The following is a 19,659-nucleotide window of genomic DNA, read 5'->3' as shown; positions in this document are numbered from 1 at the left end:
CCTTCACACTTTATAGTTTATAGATAGGACTTAATACTGAGTACAAACTATCATTGGTAATGCAGTGATATATCTCACAATTACAGCAATAAAACCCCATGTTGATTTTTACATTTGTTTAGGAGATTAAAGTTCCAGTCCAGAATGAGAGATTGTTTTTGTGACTTGAGCATTCCTAAGTCTCTTCTGAACTCTGAGATGGGAGGGAGAGCGAGCTGTGTTGGTTCATAAATCTGAATATGGGTGAGATTTGTTTTACCGGTTTAACAGTTAAATGCTGTTCTGTTGACTTGTATGCACAACCTGCTAAAACTTGTCTCCTCTTGATGTAAAAAAATGCTACAAAGACGTTAATCCTCAAGTGAAAAGGAAAAAAAAACTTCAATGTGAAACAAGTGTTAAAAAAATAGGAGCAGTAATTATGGCTAGAAAAAAGAAACTTCAAGTAAAAGCCTAGTATTCCTAGCATGAAGGAATGCAAATCACCTTTCATGCCCGTGTTTTAAACTTAGAGCATTTTACGATGAGAAATGATTAGGTTATAGTTGTTTTGTTCATATCTTGGTCATAACAGTATGCACAATCTCAACCAAAATGCTCCCCCAGCTGTTTCCTATTCTTACCCCTTACTTTTACAGCCTTCTGTTGCACCTGTCCTCACTGTTTTGACATATGTGGCTACCATTAAGTTCAAAATTACTGTTTTTTAAGTACAAATTCTAAATTTAAACCTTTGTTATGTTTACAATATTCCATTGTGAAAAATCTATGAAATTTGCAAATCATTACGTTTTTATTTACATTTTACATAACATCCCAACTTTCTCAAAATTGGAGTTGTGTGTCCATATGAGTGTTTTTTTTTTTCTTAAAACGAGTGCGAAACATGTAATTAAAATATAGGCAAACTCTCAAGGCAGAGGGACACTGTTTGTTGGCACAACAGTTTGAGGTGCACATCTCCCTTTACAAGGCAACTGTGAAATAAATAAATGCACAAGATCTGTTCTGGTTCCTATTAGCACCCACAAAATCTACACAATTCATCAGTGAATCAGGGCCTCCGTGTGCATCAGTCAAAACCTACCATAATAGTGAAGCTGGGGTGGTATTTCAGGGTACAAACAAAGACTAAACACTGTGGTAATAAAATATCAAGACTGACTTGAAGTCAGACTACAGCAATTTTTTTTTTTTTTCACTCAGCAGACTGGATTTCTTGTCCTGTTAACCGTCACACCTCTGTGACTGACTGAGGAGCTGTTGCTTTGTGACAGAAAATCTGTACTTCACACTACAGCTGAATGATTTTTGCATTAGCATAAACACTGAACATTTTCTTCACAGGCAGGGAACAGCTAGATTAGTTTTAGACTGGAAAGAGTCTCTGAGGTCCAACAACTAATTCCTACTCAACATTGTTTTCTAGTACAGGTAAAAGAAATGCACAGAGCTGTGTGGCCTGTAGGCATGCAGTATACAGCGGGCTCTGCAGGGTTAAATGCCTTGTAGCGATTCATCAAATGAGAGCAAATGATGAGAGTAAGAGTGGCTGCAGCATCATCGGTTATCATCACTGACATCAACATCCTTTTATGAGACATTTCCCACACATTCTCTATAACCCAGCCTTCAACTGTCCTTCAGCCAAAATGTAAAAGACTAAAAGATGCTATTTTTTCCCACTTTTGACCTCAGCAGAAAAACACAAGTTCTTGTGAATGTGGAAGCCTTGTTGGAAGCCTTTGGTGAAATATCACTTCATCTGCCTATTAATAATTTATTGAAAATAAATGCCATGGAGGATTTGTTCTGCAGTTAGTCCTTAGAATCAACCTGTCAGGCTGGAAAGTCAGGATTAATGCCTTTGACCGAGGCTGCTAGGCGTTCCTGCTAATGACCCATTCAGAGCCATGAGAGTCTTTTCTTGAGTCAAATAATTGCTATTCACAGCTTCATTACAAACAAAATCTAGAGGTGTAAAACAGAAGAGAATGGAAAACAAAACCACTAACACCACAGGTTGCTACAGACAAGTACATGCTCCATTTTAATCATTTAAAAAAACTTAAATACTCTTTTGGTAATACAAAGAAGGCACTGTTTTTATTTTGAATTTTTTTAACTACAAAAATAAATCTATGTTAAAGTAGAAAAATGGGCTTCAAAGTGACAGGATAGTTCAGATTTTTTGAAGTAAGGCTTTGTGGAAAGGTTAATAACAATATCTTACCTGTTGTAGGTAGTTCTTTGAACGACCTCAGCTTGTAGAAAAAGATTTTAATTCTGACTGGATTGATAAACTAAGAGTGAGTCAGAGTTCCAACAAAACAAAAGTGGATTCCTGCCATCTTAAAACAACTCATGTCTCAAAATGTTCACACCAGTTCATGCAAATGCTACTTTATAAACCTTTACACCACTGTCGACTTCATATGACATAATTATTTACATCGAGTTCTGTGGTTATTTGCAAGTTAGCAAGCTAGCTGCAGCAGTTTTGGTGCAGCTTGGGGCATGTCCTGCAAGAATATTATAATATTTCTGCTAGAATAACCATGTGCAGTCATGTAAAGGTTTATAAAACAGGTGTTCCCATAAACTGCTATAAAATCTTTGAGATTGGAGTTGCTTTTAGCCTTGGCTGCACTCAGACTAACCGTTAATTTGGTCAGAATCAAACTCTATGTCTCAAATTGAGGTCTACAACAACTAAGATATGAATTGTTCTTAATCTTTCCACAGAACCCCATTTCAAAAGATCTGAATTAGCCTTTCAGATCATCTAAAAAGGATAAAATGTAAAATGCTTTACAGATTCGGCCTTATCATATTTGCTGCATACATTTAGCACCTGTCTTTCCATCGGTGCATGAATCACAGTAATGATGTCAGTCAGAGTGCACGGCACTTTGAAGCGTTCCCAAAATGACTGCCGTGCACTCAGACACAGGCACAACACTCCCAAACCAGCATCTCCATCCTTAAAATCACACCAAACACACACTTTCACAGAGATGTCTGTGAGTCTTTATCCAGGAGTGTCAAGTGGCCGGTCTTGAGTTTATCATTCCACACTCAAGCCTTATCTGTTCAGACGCCAAAGCTCAGTCTTTCCTCCTCTCCTGACCTCTTTGTCTAGCAGAGATGAGCTTAAAAAAGACTCAAATCATTCCCTCTGCAGTGCATTCAGCAGCAGCCTGGTGGTCGGGGGAAATTAACGTCTACCGTTTTGACCTAAACATCACACTTTAACTCATAATGCACGAACAGCAGCTCATCGTATTGTATGTGCTGTAGTACAACCACTATCAGCAAGGGCAGAAGGTTTAATTGACTCTTTACTTTACATAATCGCTGTTGTAAAGATGAGTCATATGTTTTTTTGTGTATGGGCTGTAATGTAGTAGGTGGTTTACAATGTTACAGCAAGCTGGGGAAGAAAAACCGCTTTGTAATGCAATTATTAACCCTGAAATTTCCATGAATTAGGCTGAACTTTAACTTCTGCTTTCGTTAAATGACTATGATGACAATATATCAGCCAAACATGATCAAATCAAGCTGCAAAAGTGGAAGTTAGTCTAAAGTTAGTCTGTTTTTATCTTTCTCTACAACTATATTGTAATATGTAATATGTAAAAAAACCATCTGCTGGTTGTTTTTTAAGTTCAGTATTTGAAACAATATCTAATTATAGCTTTATACTCACAGAAACTGAAAATGAGTCACACAAGAGGGCCTGCAGATCATTATGGCTTCAATTAAGATGAAACAAATGCCTTCATTTCCCAGCCTGGTGCCTCAGACGCTCCTGGAAATCTCACTTAGAAAAAAACAACAAAAAACAACAGATACCCACAAGCTAATGACAAGTGCTGATAGCAAGCCACGGTCGCTGTAAGAGCCTCAAAGATGTCTCCTGTAGAACTGCCAGTACAGATCCAAACATGGAACAGATCGCAGCAGCTCGAACTGACTATAAAGAAGTTTGCCTCTAATGGGAGACATAAAAGCAGACCAAAATAGACACATACACCTACTATAATCAAAGACATGTCGCTCAAGCTATCAACTGACTAGAAGTTAATCAAAACAGTGCATTTTGCACAGGACATGATGAAATAATATGTATGACTTCATCAGTTGTTTAAATACATGAAATTAAATGATTGGACGTAATAACGCAAATGAAAAACACACCTTCATTACTGAGAACACTGAGGTCCTGGCTCCTTCCTCTGCCCCACAACAACTGCATACAAATTTGAGATAACTGGAATCAAATTTTCCCACTGTCTTTGCACCTTTTGTTTCTAGCAAGTCCTATATAGACTTCACTGGTGCCGATTAAGTAGCCACTCACACATTTGGTAACCTTTGTCCACTCCAGTTTCCACAGGAACTCTCAAAGTATTCTCCTTTGCACTTAGGTTTCAAGTAATTTCCATTTGGAGCTAAGATTGTAAATTTATTTAACCATTCGCCCATTTTGACTATCTCTGCTTTTTAACATTACAGTTCAGCTCATATCAGCTGTTTGTTGACGCAAAGTTTTTCATAGTACTCCTAGAGTACTACCAGTGGTATTTGTACCAGTTTTAAAATTGCAAACCTAAAGGCTTCACTTCCAAAGGACAAACTAGCTGGTGTCAATGTTTTACTAGCTGTTATAAAGTTAAAAAAAAAAGTAGTAGGAACCTTGAATCTCCTTTTGGCTTGTGAGTGAATTTTGGACTAATTCAGTAGTTCTGGTACAAATGTTCAGTTGTTGTCATAAAAGAACCCACATTTACTAAAGCTCTGAAAAACTGCTAGGTTCTGTGGTATCTTTGGAACCATTTACCAATTTTTACCCTCCTATTAAACGCAAAAACACAGACATGCAAACAGGCCAGCTGAGAAAAATCTTTCTCCCTTAGACTAGACAAACTGGAACTTCCAGACTGTGAGCCAAACTTTATCACAACCTGTGCTAAAACTCTGTGAGCCGAATGAGACCAAATCCCTGAATCCAGAAGGGTGCTACATAGCTCTAAATAGCTTGACACCACTTGTTTTCTTTTTGTTGAGCAACAAAATGAAGCTCGGATGCAAGTCAAACATGAGACGGCATGAGAAAAGGAAGAAAAAAATGTACATAGACAGATCATCTCCCAATTTGTCCAGCTAATAGGACGGAATATGAAAAAAAAGCACTGTACTTTTAATCTTCAAGAAGCAGTCAGTGTGTCAGATGGAATTACAGAAGACTCTGCCTCAGTGGGATTCTCCCCTCCCCTCCTCCTGTCAGCAGCTCCCACATTTATTGCCTTTGTAAGCATTTTTCTGCTCCTTGGACACATTTTTAGCCTATGGCTGCATCTTCTTTTATTTAATAACCATGTTTGCATCACTGGATCAAACAAAGCAGGTGTATGCATGTTGTAAAAATGCAAAAATGAAGGGCATCCTTCTAAGATCAGATGTAACAGTGAATCAATATCCCACTGATGGCCCGAGTAAATAATACAATTGATACACTGTATTTGACATTTTTTTCCAATAAAGCCGGATTATATCAAGTTGAATGTGAGGAAGAAAGAAAGAAAAACACACAGATGAGATGCTATACTGCAACACATTATACAATACACAAAAACAGTGCTCAACAACTGACCAGATGGTAAAAAAATAGCAAAAAGAATGAAAAAAGTAATCTGGTTGACATTATCAGTGAGAAAACTGTCCATTATTCTGACTGAGGAGCACACACACACACACACACACACACATCCTCCCTTCCTATTATCTCCTAACTCCCCCAAACAGTACCCGCTCAGACCCCTCGAGTCTCATCTTATTGTGTGGGTGTTTCTGAAAGGGATCAGCCACCCACAACACGAGAACGTCGTAAAGTTCTAGGTGCCAGAAGCCTGTCCACTCACCGCCTCAGAGTCTTCAAAGCCATGTAGATACAGGTTATCGTACATGGAGGACTGTGGTTCCAAAAAAGTGGCTCTTCAGTGCCAAAAGAACCAAAAAGCTGATCCGGAGAGGGTGGATGAAGAGGACTGGGGAGAGACAGAACCCACCAGTAGTCTGTTTCTCCACATGAAGGTAGACAGCAAAGAACCCACACCACACCAAAGCAACAGATTTAAAAAAAATAATAATAATAAAATAACCCCCCCCCCAAAAAAAAAAAGGTGGAGCTCTGTGTTTTCCTGATGCTGAGCTGAACGTTAATGCCCACAAGTCGAGCGAGTCTCGGTTCCCATCATCAGGCAGCCTGGTTATCCCTGGAGGCAGAGCAGACCTGGCGTTTCATCTGCCTTTCCGAGCTCAGATCACACGAGCCAATCCCTTCCTGCAGCTCCGACCGATGACAGCAGCGGGATGCTGCCCTGCGATTGGATGATGGAGGCTCCAGTCAGAGTGGCTGGTTGTGAATAAGGAAGGGGCGGTTGTGGGGTGGAGGGGGTGTCTGTAGCCTGGGAGCATCATTAACCAACAGGATGTGTGTATGTGGATGTGAGCGTGTGTGAGGTAATCGCTCAAAATAAACAGCCATTTGCACAGACTGACATTTAATTTACACACGCAGAAGCACAGCAGAGGTGAACAGCTGAGTGATGATACCATAAACAGGAGGCAGAACTGATGCCATCGAGCTGCTGGGATGTTACAACAAGTGCTCACGTCTTTACAGCTTCATGAACACACCGGGGCCATAAAATCAATCCATAAATGTCAGTAACAGAGAAACTGATTACATAGCAAATCGATCAAGAAGAGCCAGAGCTTAGAGTGTGAGGTTGTCACCTTTTATGGGCAACCTCTGTTAAAATGCGCTACACAGATAAAGATATTAAAACTATTCCTTTTGTAACTACTTTAAAAAAAAAAAGCATTGTTACACTGTATGCTTTCCTGACTCTTTGTGATCTGCATCCAAGCTTTACTATAAGTTTCCTATAAATATCATGATATGGACAATATATATATATATATATTATATATACAAAAAAGAAAGTTGCTTGTTTTGTTTTTGTTGCAACACAAAGTTTTGCACATTTGTGCATCAATAAAATACTAAAGGAGGGCCAAGAAAAAGATAAAACGCTACAAAAAAGAAACACAGAAAGACATTAAACATTAAAGAAAAGACTTATTTTATCATGGCTGAAAGAGCTAGTATTTCTCTTTGGCTTTATCTTACTTATTTTGTAAAAAAAAAAAAATTAATTAAATAAAGAAAAAAAAGGCTACAGGAAACAAACAGCTTAAAATAGCAATAACACCCTAAAAGGAAAATTCTTAAGGAAGCGTACTATCTTAACCTGTATGTTGGTGCATGAACAATCAAATGTAGGTGCAATTTGATCCAGGTTGTGCTGCTTTTGAAAACAAAGTAGAGCGACAGCACTCTCTGCTGGGCAACTTTGTTACAGAAAATCCTCCTACTATCAGATCCAAAATCAAGCAGTTTCTATCTATCTATGATTCTGTCAGTTAAAAACTTCACTGATTAGATAGATAGATAGATAGATAGATAGATAGATAGATAGATAGATAGATAGATAGATAGATAGATAGATAGATAGATAGATAGATAGATAGATAGATAGATAGATAGATAGATAGATAGATAGATAGATAGATAGATAGATAGATAGATAGATAGATAGATAGATGCACTCACGGTACGTCTACATAAATATATCTGCATATTCATCTGCACACAGACACCCATATGCTGAGGGTATGTGCATATGAGAACCTTGGACATTTCCCATGGATGAACAGACACATAAATATTGCAGAATGCAGAAGTACTCAAACCTCATATACACATCATACTCCCAACATACTGAATTATGACCTTGCAAAACATAGACCAGTGATCAGCTACAAGATTCATTCAGGGGCTAAAATTGCTTTAGCAAACTCTCTGGGGGCTGGACTTTGATGATATGATCATAATAAAAATGAAAATAAAAAGACTGATTAAAGATATAGCCTGTTTAATATTATATCATGCTGTATTTACCTCCGCCAAGGGGGTTATGTTTTCAGTAGTGTTTGTTTATCTGTTTGTGCAGAAGATTAGTCCGAAAATTATAAATGGATTTTCATGAAATTTTTAGGAAATGTCAAAGAGGGTACAAGGAACAAGTGATGAATTTTGGTGGGATTTTTTTAAAGCTCTCTGAGTCCTTCTAGTTAATATAACTGATCTATTGATCCATCCATTTTCTTTATCTCCAGCGTCACTGTGCATGAGGCAGGGTACACCCTGGGCAGGTTGCAAGTCCCTCGCAGGGCCACACAGAGACCATTTGACCATTAACGCTCTCACCTGGTGACAATTTAGAGTTACCAGGTAACCTAACATGACCGATTGGGTCTGTGTGAGGAAACCTGAGAACCCGGAGTAAACCCATACATGCATGTGGAGAACATGGAAACTCCACACAGAAAGGCCCCAGGCAGGAGGCGAACCTGTGAGGCTTCAGCTCTAACCGCTATTACAAAGTTCTGCCTTAAAATAGTCATATATTTGATTGACTTTAATCATATACAATATGTTAACCTTACTGCACTCGGGTACACTCAGGTGAATGAAAATCCTGATGTGCTTGCTAAGAAAACCGCTTCAAAAGAGACTACAGCATTCCCTTGAAGCTTTTAAGTGCCTAAATATTACGGCATTTTAGGCCAATGATTTTTTAATGTTACTACCAATCAACGAGCACCAGGCATCAGATTGGACGAACAATGCCATCCAGTACTGGAATTTTGTTTTCCTACTTTGAGCACTGATCATGAAACTCTACAACTAAAATTAGTGATGACTAGAGAATATGTTACCACTGTGATATGAAACAAACCCACAGTTATTCAGTTACAGTAAACTTCACACTGAATTCAAATCATGTTTGAAGAGTCTTTTAAGTGATCATGTGAGAGGGTTCTATAGAAATATATATACAACATTTTGTGGACAAAACCCTAACTTTTCAAATGTTTTAATGGTAATTTTATAATTACTGGTTTGAGAACACAATTAGAATTCTGACCAGATGTTATGTGATGGTGAAATTAGATTTGGATGAGAAGAACCACAAGAATAAGACAAAGATTGTGAAGTCACTTTTTTGTCATTAATTAAAATAGGATAAAAAGGACACTGCTCCTTTTTTGGACAGTGCTTATTCAAGAGATTACAGTTTTACGGAAGAAAGTTTATGGCTAAAATGAAACAAACATACCAGAAGAATTAAACAATTTTTAATTCAGCATTTGTGAGTAAATGATCAGCCGGTTCCCAGCAGTTTTAGATCTACGCAGGAGGTACTGACAGACTTGTGTGTGGGCTCGGCAGAGAGCTGTGACAGCAAGAGTCCGTCAAGTAATTCATGAATTAAAGGCTGCAGCTGAGCTTAGCCATGCGACCTACATAAGGGGGATAAGCAGGAGGAAGACACTTTTTATCACTTTGTAGGATGCAAGCTGGAAAAACTGGGCTAAAGAGAACATCTCTGTTCACTTGTTTTTGCTGGAAATTAAGAGATCGAGACTAAAAAGGGCTTTGACGACAAGCTCAGACTTTAAATGATAGTTCAAATATTTTCAAGTAAGATTATGTGGAATAGTTATAAACAAAAAATATCTTACCTGTTGTAGATAGCTCTTTAAACAGCCTTAATATGGAGAAATAGTTTAATTCAGACTGGATTGCTCAGCTAACAGTATAACAGTTTATAAAAACAGTTTTACAACATTACAGATTTATAAACAGATTTATAAAAAAAGAATTTTATGGTTATTTGTGAGATAAGATAACCACAGCCTGAGGCACCTCTGGCAAATATATCATAATGTTTCCACTGGAATAATCATGTAATGAAAATTAATGGAAGTGGAAAAATTTGTATAAAATAGCAGTTGCATGAACCGCTTTGTAATACTTTAAACCGGAGTTGTTTTGTGACAGCAGCAGTCCATTTTGACCTTCGACCCACTTGGACTAGCCATCAGTTCATCAATCTGGTCAGAGTTAAAATGTATCTCTTCAAACTAAAGCAGCTCAAGGAGCTTCCTACAACAGGTACTACGTTACCGTATTTTCTGGACTATAAGGCGCACTTAAAAGCTTTCAATTTTCTCAAACAACGACAGTGCGCCTTATAATCTGGAGAGCCTTATATATATGTAAGAAGTTGTAATGTTTTAGTTTGACTTTGGTAAACTACAAAGCCGCACCGCTTGCAGCATTAAGTCTCAGTTATTGTCACGCAGGGCTCCGATCACGCAGGGCTCCGATCACGCAGGGCTCCGATCACGACCCGCGGACCTGAGCGAGCGGTGGAGGCGTTTATACTTGACGCTTACGTCGGTGCAGTATTCTTCCGTGAGTTTTGTGCCGTTTGATTATCTTTGCGATCTCTCATAGAGGGATCATATAAATGCTGATACAGGCAAACCAGCTCCGCTAGAGCACCGAAATTGTCCATTTTGAATGGAGCGAGGAGCGCGCGGCGAGCAAAGTTACAAAAATTGGGAGGTGCATGACGATACGCCTTATAGTCAGGTGCGCTTTATAGATGACAAAAGTTTGAAAATGGACCATTTATTGCACGTCTTATAGTCCAGTGTGCCATATAGTGTGAAAAATATGGTAATTATTAGCATTTCCACATAACCCTGATTCAAAAGATCCTAACTTTTCCTAGGAATCAAACTTTGTTTTTAAAAAAAGGTGTGACGACGATGCTTTTTAGTTCACCACGGAAATTAAATCTGCACAGCCTAAGCTGCCCTGTGTGAAATATTTAGCAGCTTTTGAGACTAATCACTAATGTACAGCATCCACTTTAATTAATTTCATTGCCAGTGAAGAAAGAGCACATTTTCTAAGGATTATTTGACCTTAGCTGAGCTCAAACACGCACCTTTACCTTGGCATTTATGGATATCACTTCTGTTGATTAATAATGTTGGCAATTTCATTTAGCATTTCATTTTGCAATTTGTGGCTTAAAGGTTTCGTGACACATTTAAAGCCTGACCTCCAGGCTTAGAGAGTAGCCCTCAGATTGAATTATTTACAACAACTATTGGCACAGCTGAAGAAAAATGCTGACAAATCAGAAGCTATGGAATTACTGTTGCGTTTTGGTTCAACGTGACATAACACATTATTTTGTATCTTCTTCAACTTTAAGCTTTATTGAAAAAAAAAGAACTGAGTGTTTTTATTTCCAAGTTATTAGAAACATCTGGCTTTGATGAGGTTATTCTGTGATTTTGGAAGATGTTCACATATAGTATATAATTTCATTTTTGAAATACGCTTTTAGGTAAATTAGATGTATTGTTTTTGCAACTTAAGTGTTATAAGGACAAGTAGTCAGCACAGTACAAAAACTCAACAAAATAGGGTATTTAGTTTTGAGACGAAGCCTCAGATGGTTACTGTTTGAAACATCATTTCCAGGAGGGCACAGCTCACAGACTTGATGCTGAATTCATGAGGTACATACAAACACACAGCTCTCTGAGCAAACACAAATGCTAGATTTAAGCAATCGTAGTAAAGGATCTGAGTGCCGTTTCACTGCTGCAGCTCGGGATTATTCCGCAGCGGACATCTGCCCCGGCGTCCTCCTTTCAGAGGCTGGCCCAGAAACCAAACAGACACCCACTCACCAACCACACACAGAAACAGCTGTCTGTGTGAGCGGTGCATGTCAAAGGTTCAGAACATCTGGGAGAATTGGCTTCCAACCATCAGTTTTAACACCAGTTTCAAATCTCATGCGGAAACTCTGCTTCAGTTTAGTATAGTTCTTTTAAATGTGAAACCACTGGGAGTAATGCTGGCATTTAAATATAGTCCCATCAAAGTTAGTTTTCTTTCAGGTCCATAGCAGCTCATTCACGTCCTTCTGCTCTAAACTCCTCTGACCTGATTAGTGTTGGATTCATACCCGAACGGCCATTGTTTTTCAAAGAAAAACAGATTTGAATCATTCACCGATGAGAATGACTTAAAGTCTGTCATAGTCTTATGACATTGACAGAAACTCGCTGCCAGCTCAGACATGTGACATGTCATCAAATCACACCCACAGAGTCCTGACAGAGCACATTACAACACACTATTGTCCCCGCAACTCTGACCGTTTGTCTATTCAAGCACTGGAGGAACACATATGAGATGTAAAGCAACATTTTCAGGGACTTTAACACTCATGTGCAAGGCGTCAAGAGATCATGATCCCAACATCCGTTTCCTGTATTCATGATTGTCTCAGATTGAATTTAAAATTAAACTGAAGTGGACTATATTTAAATAAGCTGAACCAAACTGGACTGTGTGTAATGAGATTTGAATTGGACCAGTTCACTTTTCCCACATGGCACCCTGAGATGTGACTGATATGAATCAAATTAAACTGAAATAAAGTAAATCAAATCAAATCAAGTCCTGTTGCATTGTCTCATATTGTTATGTGTTGTATTAAATAATGTTGTTTTGGACTATCATATCATAGACACATATAACTAGACACAAGACCAGAAGCAAGAAGTTGAAAACAGTGGATGAGTGCCCCCTGGTGGTTAGATGCAGTACTATTTATGAGTACTACAAAGTCATGTAAGCAAATGAATTGTTTGCCTGCCTGAAAAATAAAAGTTCAGGCATTGATTTTTGTTGATTTGTGTAGTTCTGACCATCTTACTTTATGTTCAAATCTATCTTCTTTTATCATTTGTTTAGACTCAATTAGTTATTTGAGGTTATTTGAGTTATTTGAGGTTATCAACAATCTGTTAGTGAGTTTAAAGGGTGTGTAGGCAGGACTTTTGTATCAGGGGTACAGACCCACATTTCTAGCACACAGACTCTGGTTCCAAAAACAAACGTGGCAGCATCCATAAAACAGACATTCTGGCTTAATTTCTGAACAATGGAAGTTAATGGAGTCGCTTCACCCATCCTTTTTTTAAATTGTTTTGTGTTGTATTTCATCATATTAGTTTGTATTTAATTAAATCAAACAACATTGTGTTTTAGCATATTGGTTTGTTTTGTTTCATATCATATATCCTAGCATATTTCATGCTATCATTATATAAAGGCAATGTGCATTTCTCCTTTCACTATTAGGAACAGGTTTCAGAAACCGGTCAAAGAAAGAGGCCACAGCTGCGATAAAATGGATTCATCCTTCAACAAGACAACACACCAGCACACACACTGCTCCCTGTGGAGGAGGTTTTGCCTGAAAAACATATTGACCATCCTCCCCGTTCACTAGACCCGGCACCATGTGACTTTTTTCCCCCACAAAATCATGTCTGTACCCAGGGGAGCCCACTTTAAGCTTGTTCCAGAAGGAAAGAAGAGGCTTTTGAAGGCAGCTACCAAAAAAAAAAGAAAGACCAAGAGCACTGCTTTCAGGTTACAGGGTTAAATGAGATTTAAACTGAAATATAACATGAGACTGAATACTAAAGAGCCACCTCTAAAAAGATTCCTATAATTTTCTATAAACTGCCCGGGTCTCACCTTTCTCTTCTAAATTATAAGGATCGGATGAAAGAAAAAAAAAAGAGTATCTTTCTGTATTTTTCTCTTTAAAAGAAGGAGGAGGAGCAGTTTTGCTGCTCATCAACCTTCTAGGATTGACCTCTGTTGTTGAAGGGTGGCTGTTACTATGGAGACACGAGGGAATCAAAGAGAGCCCACTTGCTCCTCTTCTCACCTGATGACGATCTGTTGATGACACAAATCACAGCGGGGGTGTTTCAGAAATCTGTGAGTATTTAATAAGGAAAAAGGAGTGGGCAACAGTTTTTATATCATTCTGTCCTCCTGATAGACGATTCTCGTTTCTTCTCATTTTTGTGTTTACTTTCTTGTTCCTTCTGTATGTTTTATTTAAGTAGGAAGAACTCAAAACTTAACCAACGATGGCAAAACTTTGAACACGCAGTGCACTCAAGGGAGTGTTGTGAAGGAAATGAAAATGTAACTCTAAAGGGGGTGATAATCTGTCATTATTCTTTGCCAAAATATAACTAGAAAAAGGTATATTTTGTATACTGAATGGGTCTTTTTAAAGGACAAAAACAGGTAAAGGTTTCTGTGACCTGCAAACCTATTACAACATAATCTCATCAAAAATGGCATTATTAAAAATCACATCTGGCTATGAGATTTAAAGAGCTCTAATGTGATTGAATAAAACTACCAGCCTGTCCTTTGCAAGCCTTGGGGAGTTTGTAACAGCCAGCATGTGATGACAGAGTTAAGACCAGGTATGGAGAGATTAAAACAAGCAGAGTAATGCAAAGAGACAAGGGTTTGAGACGAAGATAACTAAAACCAAACTGTTCTGTCACTGAGCGGCGCCTGCAGCATCAGTTCCCTTGATAACTTGTTAACAGAGGGTCAAAGTCCACCTTAAAACCCTACTATAGAAGAGACTTTATGCAAGAGACAACTCTGAATTTGTTTTACGCTAGTGCAGGGGTGTCAAACTCCAGGCCTCGATGCCGCTGTCCTGGGAGTTTTAGGTTTTTCTGCTCCAACACACCTGATTCAAATGGTTTAATTAGCTCCTCACCAAATCATCAAGTTCTCCAGGAGCGTGGCAACAAGTCATCCATTTAAACCAGGTGTTTTAAAGCAAGAACACATCTAAAACATGCAGGACAGCGGCCCCCGAGGAATGGAGTTTGACACCCCTGCAGTAGTGTATTGTTGGCTATGTCCTAAAATAAAGGTAAGTACTAAAGAGAAATAGAGGAAAACCAGTTGCTCAGCCGCCTTTATCGGCTGCATCAAGCCCTTGTCATATCGTGAATAGTTTATTGTTACCGCACGCTCATAGATTGAGTTACACTACACCCAATAAAAAACACTTGCTTGAATCAGTTAAAGCCATCTCCAGCTACACATAGAAAACTACTGATGTCACGTGAGGGAAGAGCTCCGGCCTTCTGGAATGGGCGGAGCCTCAGATTGATAGGAGTCGACACTTCCTTTGTTTGGGGCTTCTCCTTAAGATGTTGTCTACAGAAGTCCCAGCGCTGGTCCTTGTATTAATTTTTTGCCTTATTAGAATAAATAGATAAACTTTAGTTCTTTTGTAGCATCATCCTTAAAGGGTAAATTGTCTGAGTTGTCCCTCCCCTGGGGTAAAAGGACCGGAAGTGAGCTGAGGGTGGTCCATCGGCTACATTATATAAAAGAGACGGCAGCATCTGCTTTCAAACGGTCCGGCCTTTATGAATATTGCATAGCTGATGGAAGCCTCAAAAGCAGCTCAGCAGGCGAAAATCCCCGGCTAATATAAATCGGGAACACTGATTTCCTAAACTTAAGCTGGAGCCTCGCTAACGTATCATCCAGTGTCCCAGCGCTTTCGTCACTTCACTGCTAACTTAGTGGGGAGCTTGAAGTCAGAGGATAATTGGACTGAGGTCAAAAGCTGTACAGAAAAAATTGGAATAAAAATATTTCTTTATTAATTTTTTAAAATGTGAAAGCATGTTCCTAACTGAACTCCAACAATCCCTGATTTTTTTAAGAACCTTTTTTTTTTTGCATTAAGTTGTGTAAAAGCAGCAGTTTTGAATGTTCTACAGCATCACAAGGCCTACTGACTCTTTAAGTTACAGGTGAAGGTAAAAATGCTTTGCTTTGTTTCATTTTATTTTATCCTTTAACTCCTTGTTCGGAGAGCAGGAACAGTATATTAAAGACATGTTGTGTTGTTGCTCATCTGTGTGGGATGGCAATGATTCTGTTGGAATCATTTTATTATTGAATGCTGGGTCTTTCCTTTACAGGCAAGAAGACAAAAAAAATTAAAGGCTATAACTAAAGTTGATTAGCTGCGGCAGCGATCTTGAATTGGGTTGATTCCAGTGATTAATTAGTTGTACATGGACAACTAATGATTCATTTCTGAAAGTTTCATTAAAATCCATCCGATGTTTCATGAGATATTTTGCTAACACAGAACAAGCACAGGCACATGATGTCCCACCTTTCATGGCAGCGGGCGATATTAATGTTTTAAAAGCTCTCTATAGAAACAACTCTGGCTACAGAATATTTAGACAGACAATATTTAGTGATGTTCTCGTTGCATATTACTTAACATAATGAAAGGAGCACTCGTTGAAGGACTGCATATCGCCTGCTGCCTTTCATGCCAAAGTTTTAAGGAAAGATTTCATGCACTCAGAGTGCTAAATGATTGACTTTTAGAGTAAAGGACTGACAAAAACACAGGAGATAGAAGTGGAAGTGGCAGAGCTGAAGATGTTGAAGTTCTCCTTGGGAGGAACAAGGATGGACAGGATTAGGAATGAGGTCATCAGAGGTACAGCACAGGTTGAACGACTGGGAGGTAAAGTTAGAGAGGCCAGACTGAGATGGTTTGGACATGTGCAGAGGAGGGACAGTGGGTATGTTGGTAGAAGGATGTTAGAGATGCAGCTGCCAGGAAAAAGACAAAGAGGAGATACATGGATGCAGTTAGAGAGGACATGGAGGTAGTTGGAGTGAGGACAGAGGACACAGAAGACAGAGTTAGATGGAGGAGGATGACTCGCTGTGGCGACCACCGTAAAGGGAACATCTGAAAGAAAATTAGGAAGAAGAAGAAGTTTTAGCACTCAGAGTGCACGCATCAGATTTTCCCTGGTGGTCTAGTGGTTAGATTTCTGCACTCTTGCTGACCCGGCTCAGGTTCCATTCCCAGTCAGGGAACTTCTTATAATCCTGAGGCCGCAGGTTCGAGCTCAGGTTGCGGCAGGAAGGGCATCGGGCGAAAAAAAAAAAAAAAAAGCCAAATCGTTCATGACGGGTTGCTCGTTACCCCTGAAGAAGGGAGCAGCCGAAAGAAATTACCATCTGTAAAACTGTTACCGCCACTAATTCCCTTTCCTAGGTTGATTAGCTCCGGCAGCCATCTCTAAAAGTTCTAAAAGTTAATCAGCTGTAGATGTACAGTACCTCCAGTGATCACTGTCTGAGCACTTCATTAAAATCCATCCTCTGGGTTTATAAGATATTTTGCTAACAGGCAGACAGACAAACACATGCAGACACACGCACAGACAATAATAATAATAAGAGGACCGCCTCATGAAATGAAAGAAACCATGATACCTGTCTGAGAATGAAGCTCGTAGATGTGGTGCTGCCATCGGACCTCTTCAGGCGGCTGCGTCTGGAGTACGTGCCTCTGTTAGCCTGGTGATGCCAAAACACACAAAGCTGTTCAAGCTTTAGTTGACTTTTTTTTTAGCTTATTTGTGACAAATGTAGATATTGGAAAGCCACACTCATGTGACAAACTGTATGTAGGATGCTGTTATCGTTCATGCGCCGATCTGTATCTGTGTTCTCAAGGCCACCTTCCTTTCACTAATCCCATTAACGTCAACATCTCCATCTCCATACAGCTCCCGCCCCCCGTTTCCTCTCCGATGACCTGATAATATAAAGTCAGTCTTTCTCCTGGCTGGTCACACCAAACGTCCCCCCACCCCGAACTCTATCTGGACTTACTTCTGCTGACCTTTCATTTTTCCTGTTTGTTCAAGTGTGAACAAAAAACTGTGTGACACCTCACCTGAAGTGCGGGGACTAGTGTGTGTGTGTGTGTGGGAGGGGGGGGTTATGATTAATGGCTTCACTTTTTAGCTCTTCCAGCCCTGTGCCATGTGCAGCATCCCCTGGTGATTCTGGAAAGAGAGAGAGAGAGAGAGAGAGAGAGAGAGAGCACCTGGGGCGCTTTTCAGATTCTTTCCAAGCCCGGAATCTGCTCGTGAGGATTTCAAGAAAGCTCCAACAAATGCTGTGTATCCTGATGGGATACACAGCGAGGGTTCAGTAATATTTAATGAGCTTTATGTCGGAACTGGAGCTAAAATCCGTCTGGGATGCACCAATCTGTTATTTTTCTTAATTAATTCATAAATTGTAAAACATACAAAAACATTCTGAAAGAGGCCATCACAGTTCCTGAGCAGGTGAGGCGTCGTCTAGGTTCAAAATCTGACAATATCCAAGCGACAAAACATTTATTTGCTTTGTTTAAAGCTGGGTTTGCACAGTTGTTGTGGAGCTTTGTGATCAGTATGATCAGTACCACACACATTTCTTAACTGATGATTAGAAATGACCTTAATAATTAATCATTATAATTGAAAGTTTTTTGTCTTTTCACTGATTGCATTCCAAAGCTTTTTGTCTCCTCCCCACTTCTTGGACAACTGAAATCTGACCTGGAAAAAGTGAGCGGAACCCTCATAGATCATGTGAGATGTTCTATCAGGAAATGTTGAATAATTGAGCACACAATAAATCAAATCCTCAGCATACAGGAGGACCTGCTCCTCAGGGCCTGGTTAGGACTGATCTGATGAAAAATGTTTTTTTTTCGTTCCTAAGAGCAAGGCACTGACATTAGTGTTGACATTCATTTATTTTAATATTTTAATATTATTGTTAAGGCTGCTCTCTACACAGGCTGTAATTTATTAGTCATAAGGGGCTATAAAACTGTTATTTATTGTATTTTCAATTTAACTAACTACAGGAAAACAGAGCATTTGAACTCTATGAGTGTTCTGTTTTTATCCTACCTGAAACACGGGCTTCTGCAGCCCGTCTCCTATCCCGTGTCGGGTGTAGATGTGCCGGGACATCTCGGCCAGCTCGTCGGTCCAGGGAGGGGGCTGCCGCTCGGTGCCGCTCCACTGGAGCGGCTGCTGCTCCGGCGGCGGACGGTGAACCGCCGACTCCAGCTTTCCGTCGCTTCGTGGCCGCCAAGCAGAGAGGAACAGGCGCCCAAGCTGCTCTGCTGCAGAACCAGCATCACAGAGCCTTTTAACTCTCCTCCTCCTCCTCTTTCTCTTCCTCTGCGCGCGCTCCCTTCACGAGCTGTGCTATGTTCACGGACGCGCCAGAACGTCAGCGTTCCAGAGACGCAGCTCAGGACCAAAACAATGCACGACTTAGAAACTCGAATCATTAAATGCTCAAGTCAAACATCACGCTTATCTAAAACCTTAATGTATATTACTATACTAAAAAATATCATAAAAAACTGAAATGAATGACGTACATGAGTAAAGTCAGACTTTACAAGGAGTACTTGAATGCAGCATAAACATCTTGATGTTGATTTCAGGTTTAAAAACACAAACTGAATCATTACAGTCATTTTACAATCATTGCCTTGTAGCTACTACAGAATAATTCAGCCTCATTCAGGCACTATATATCATAGCTGTATCAGTACACAGTTGGGTGAATTTAGCTATAATTGGGTAAAGTGGGCAAATCCAGCTGGTTCACTGACTTTACACATTTGCAACAACCCTGGTTAACTCTTAGCTCTAGTTTTTGGTTTAAAGTTCTTTTTTTTTTGTTAGTTTGTTTGCGTGAGGCAGAGGGTTATATCAAGTGTTGCAGGGTAAAACAATGCAAACTGAGCCTGGATTTATTCCTGAATAATAACGATGGCAAAAGAATGTTAAGATACAAACAAAATTAATGTTGTTTTTTCTTTAAATTTTTTGACATGCTCTTTAAAATCAAAGTGTTAACAGTTCAAATATGTATTGCTTTTTATTTCTTTT

General features: G+C 39.3%; 1 protein-coding gene across 3 annotated transcripts in view; it reads right to left on the bottom strand.

Annotated features, from left to right (window-relative positions):
- cacnb4a (calcium channel, voltage-dependent, beta 4a subunit) overlaps nt 1-18,927 on the bottom strand; it is a 40,039-nt gene extending 21,112 nt beyond the window's left edge. For 2 of the 3 annotated variants that reach the window (XM_017421155.3, XM_025006978.2), the window contains exons 1-2: nt 18,661-18,927; nt 17,180-17,263 (exon numbers count right to left, since the gene is read on the bottom strand). In XM_017421155.3, the coding sequence (XP_017276644.1) occupies nt 17,180-17,263; nt 18,661-18,723 (147 nt within the window). In that variant the 5' untranslated portion in view covers nt 18,724-18,927. Of the gene's footprint in view, nt 1-5,927; nt 6,969-17,179; nt 17,264-18,660 lie in introns of those variants that run through there. The other variant, XM_017421157.3, reaches the window with a different exon arrangement.
- Nucleotides 18,928-19,659: the final 732 nt, after the last annotated feature.

This window comes from Kryptolebias marmoratus, linkage group LG6 (assembly GCF_001649575.2).
Source record: "Kryptolebias marmoratus isolate JLee-2015 linkage group LG6, ASM164957v2, whole genome shotgun sequence".
Taxonomy (NCBI): domain Eukaryota; kingdom Metazoa; phylum Chordata; class Actinopteri; order Cyprinodontiformes; family Rivulidae; genus Kryptolebias; species Kryptolebias marmoratus.
This window is presented reverse-complemented; position numbering and strand designations above follow the sequence as displayed.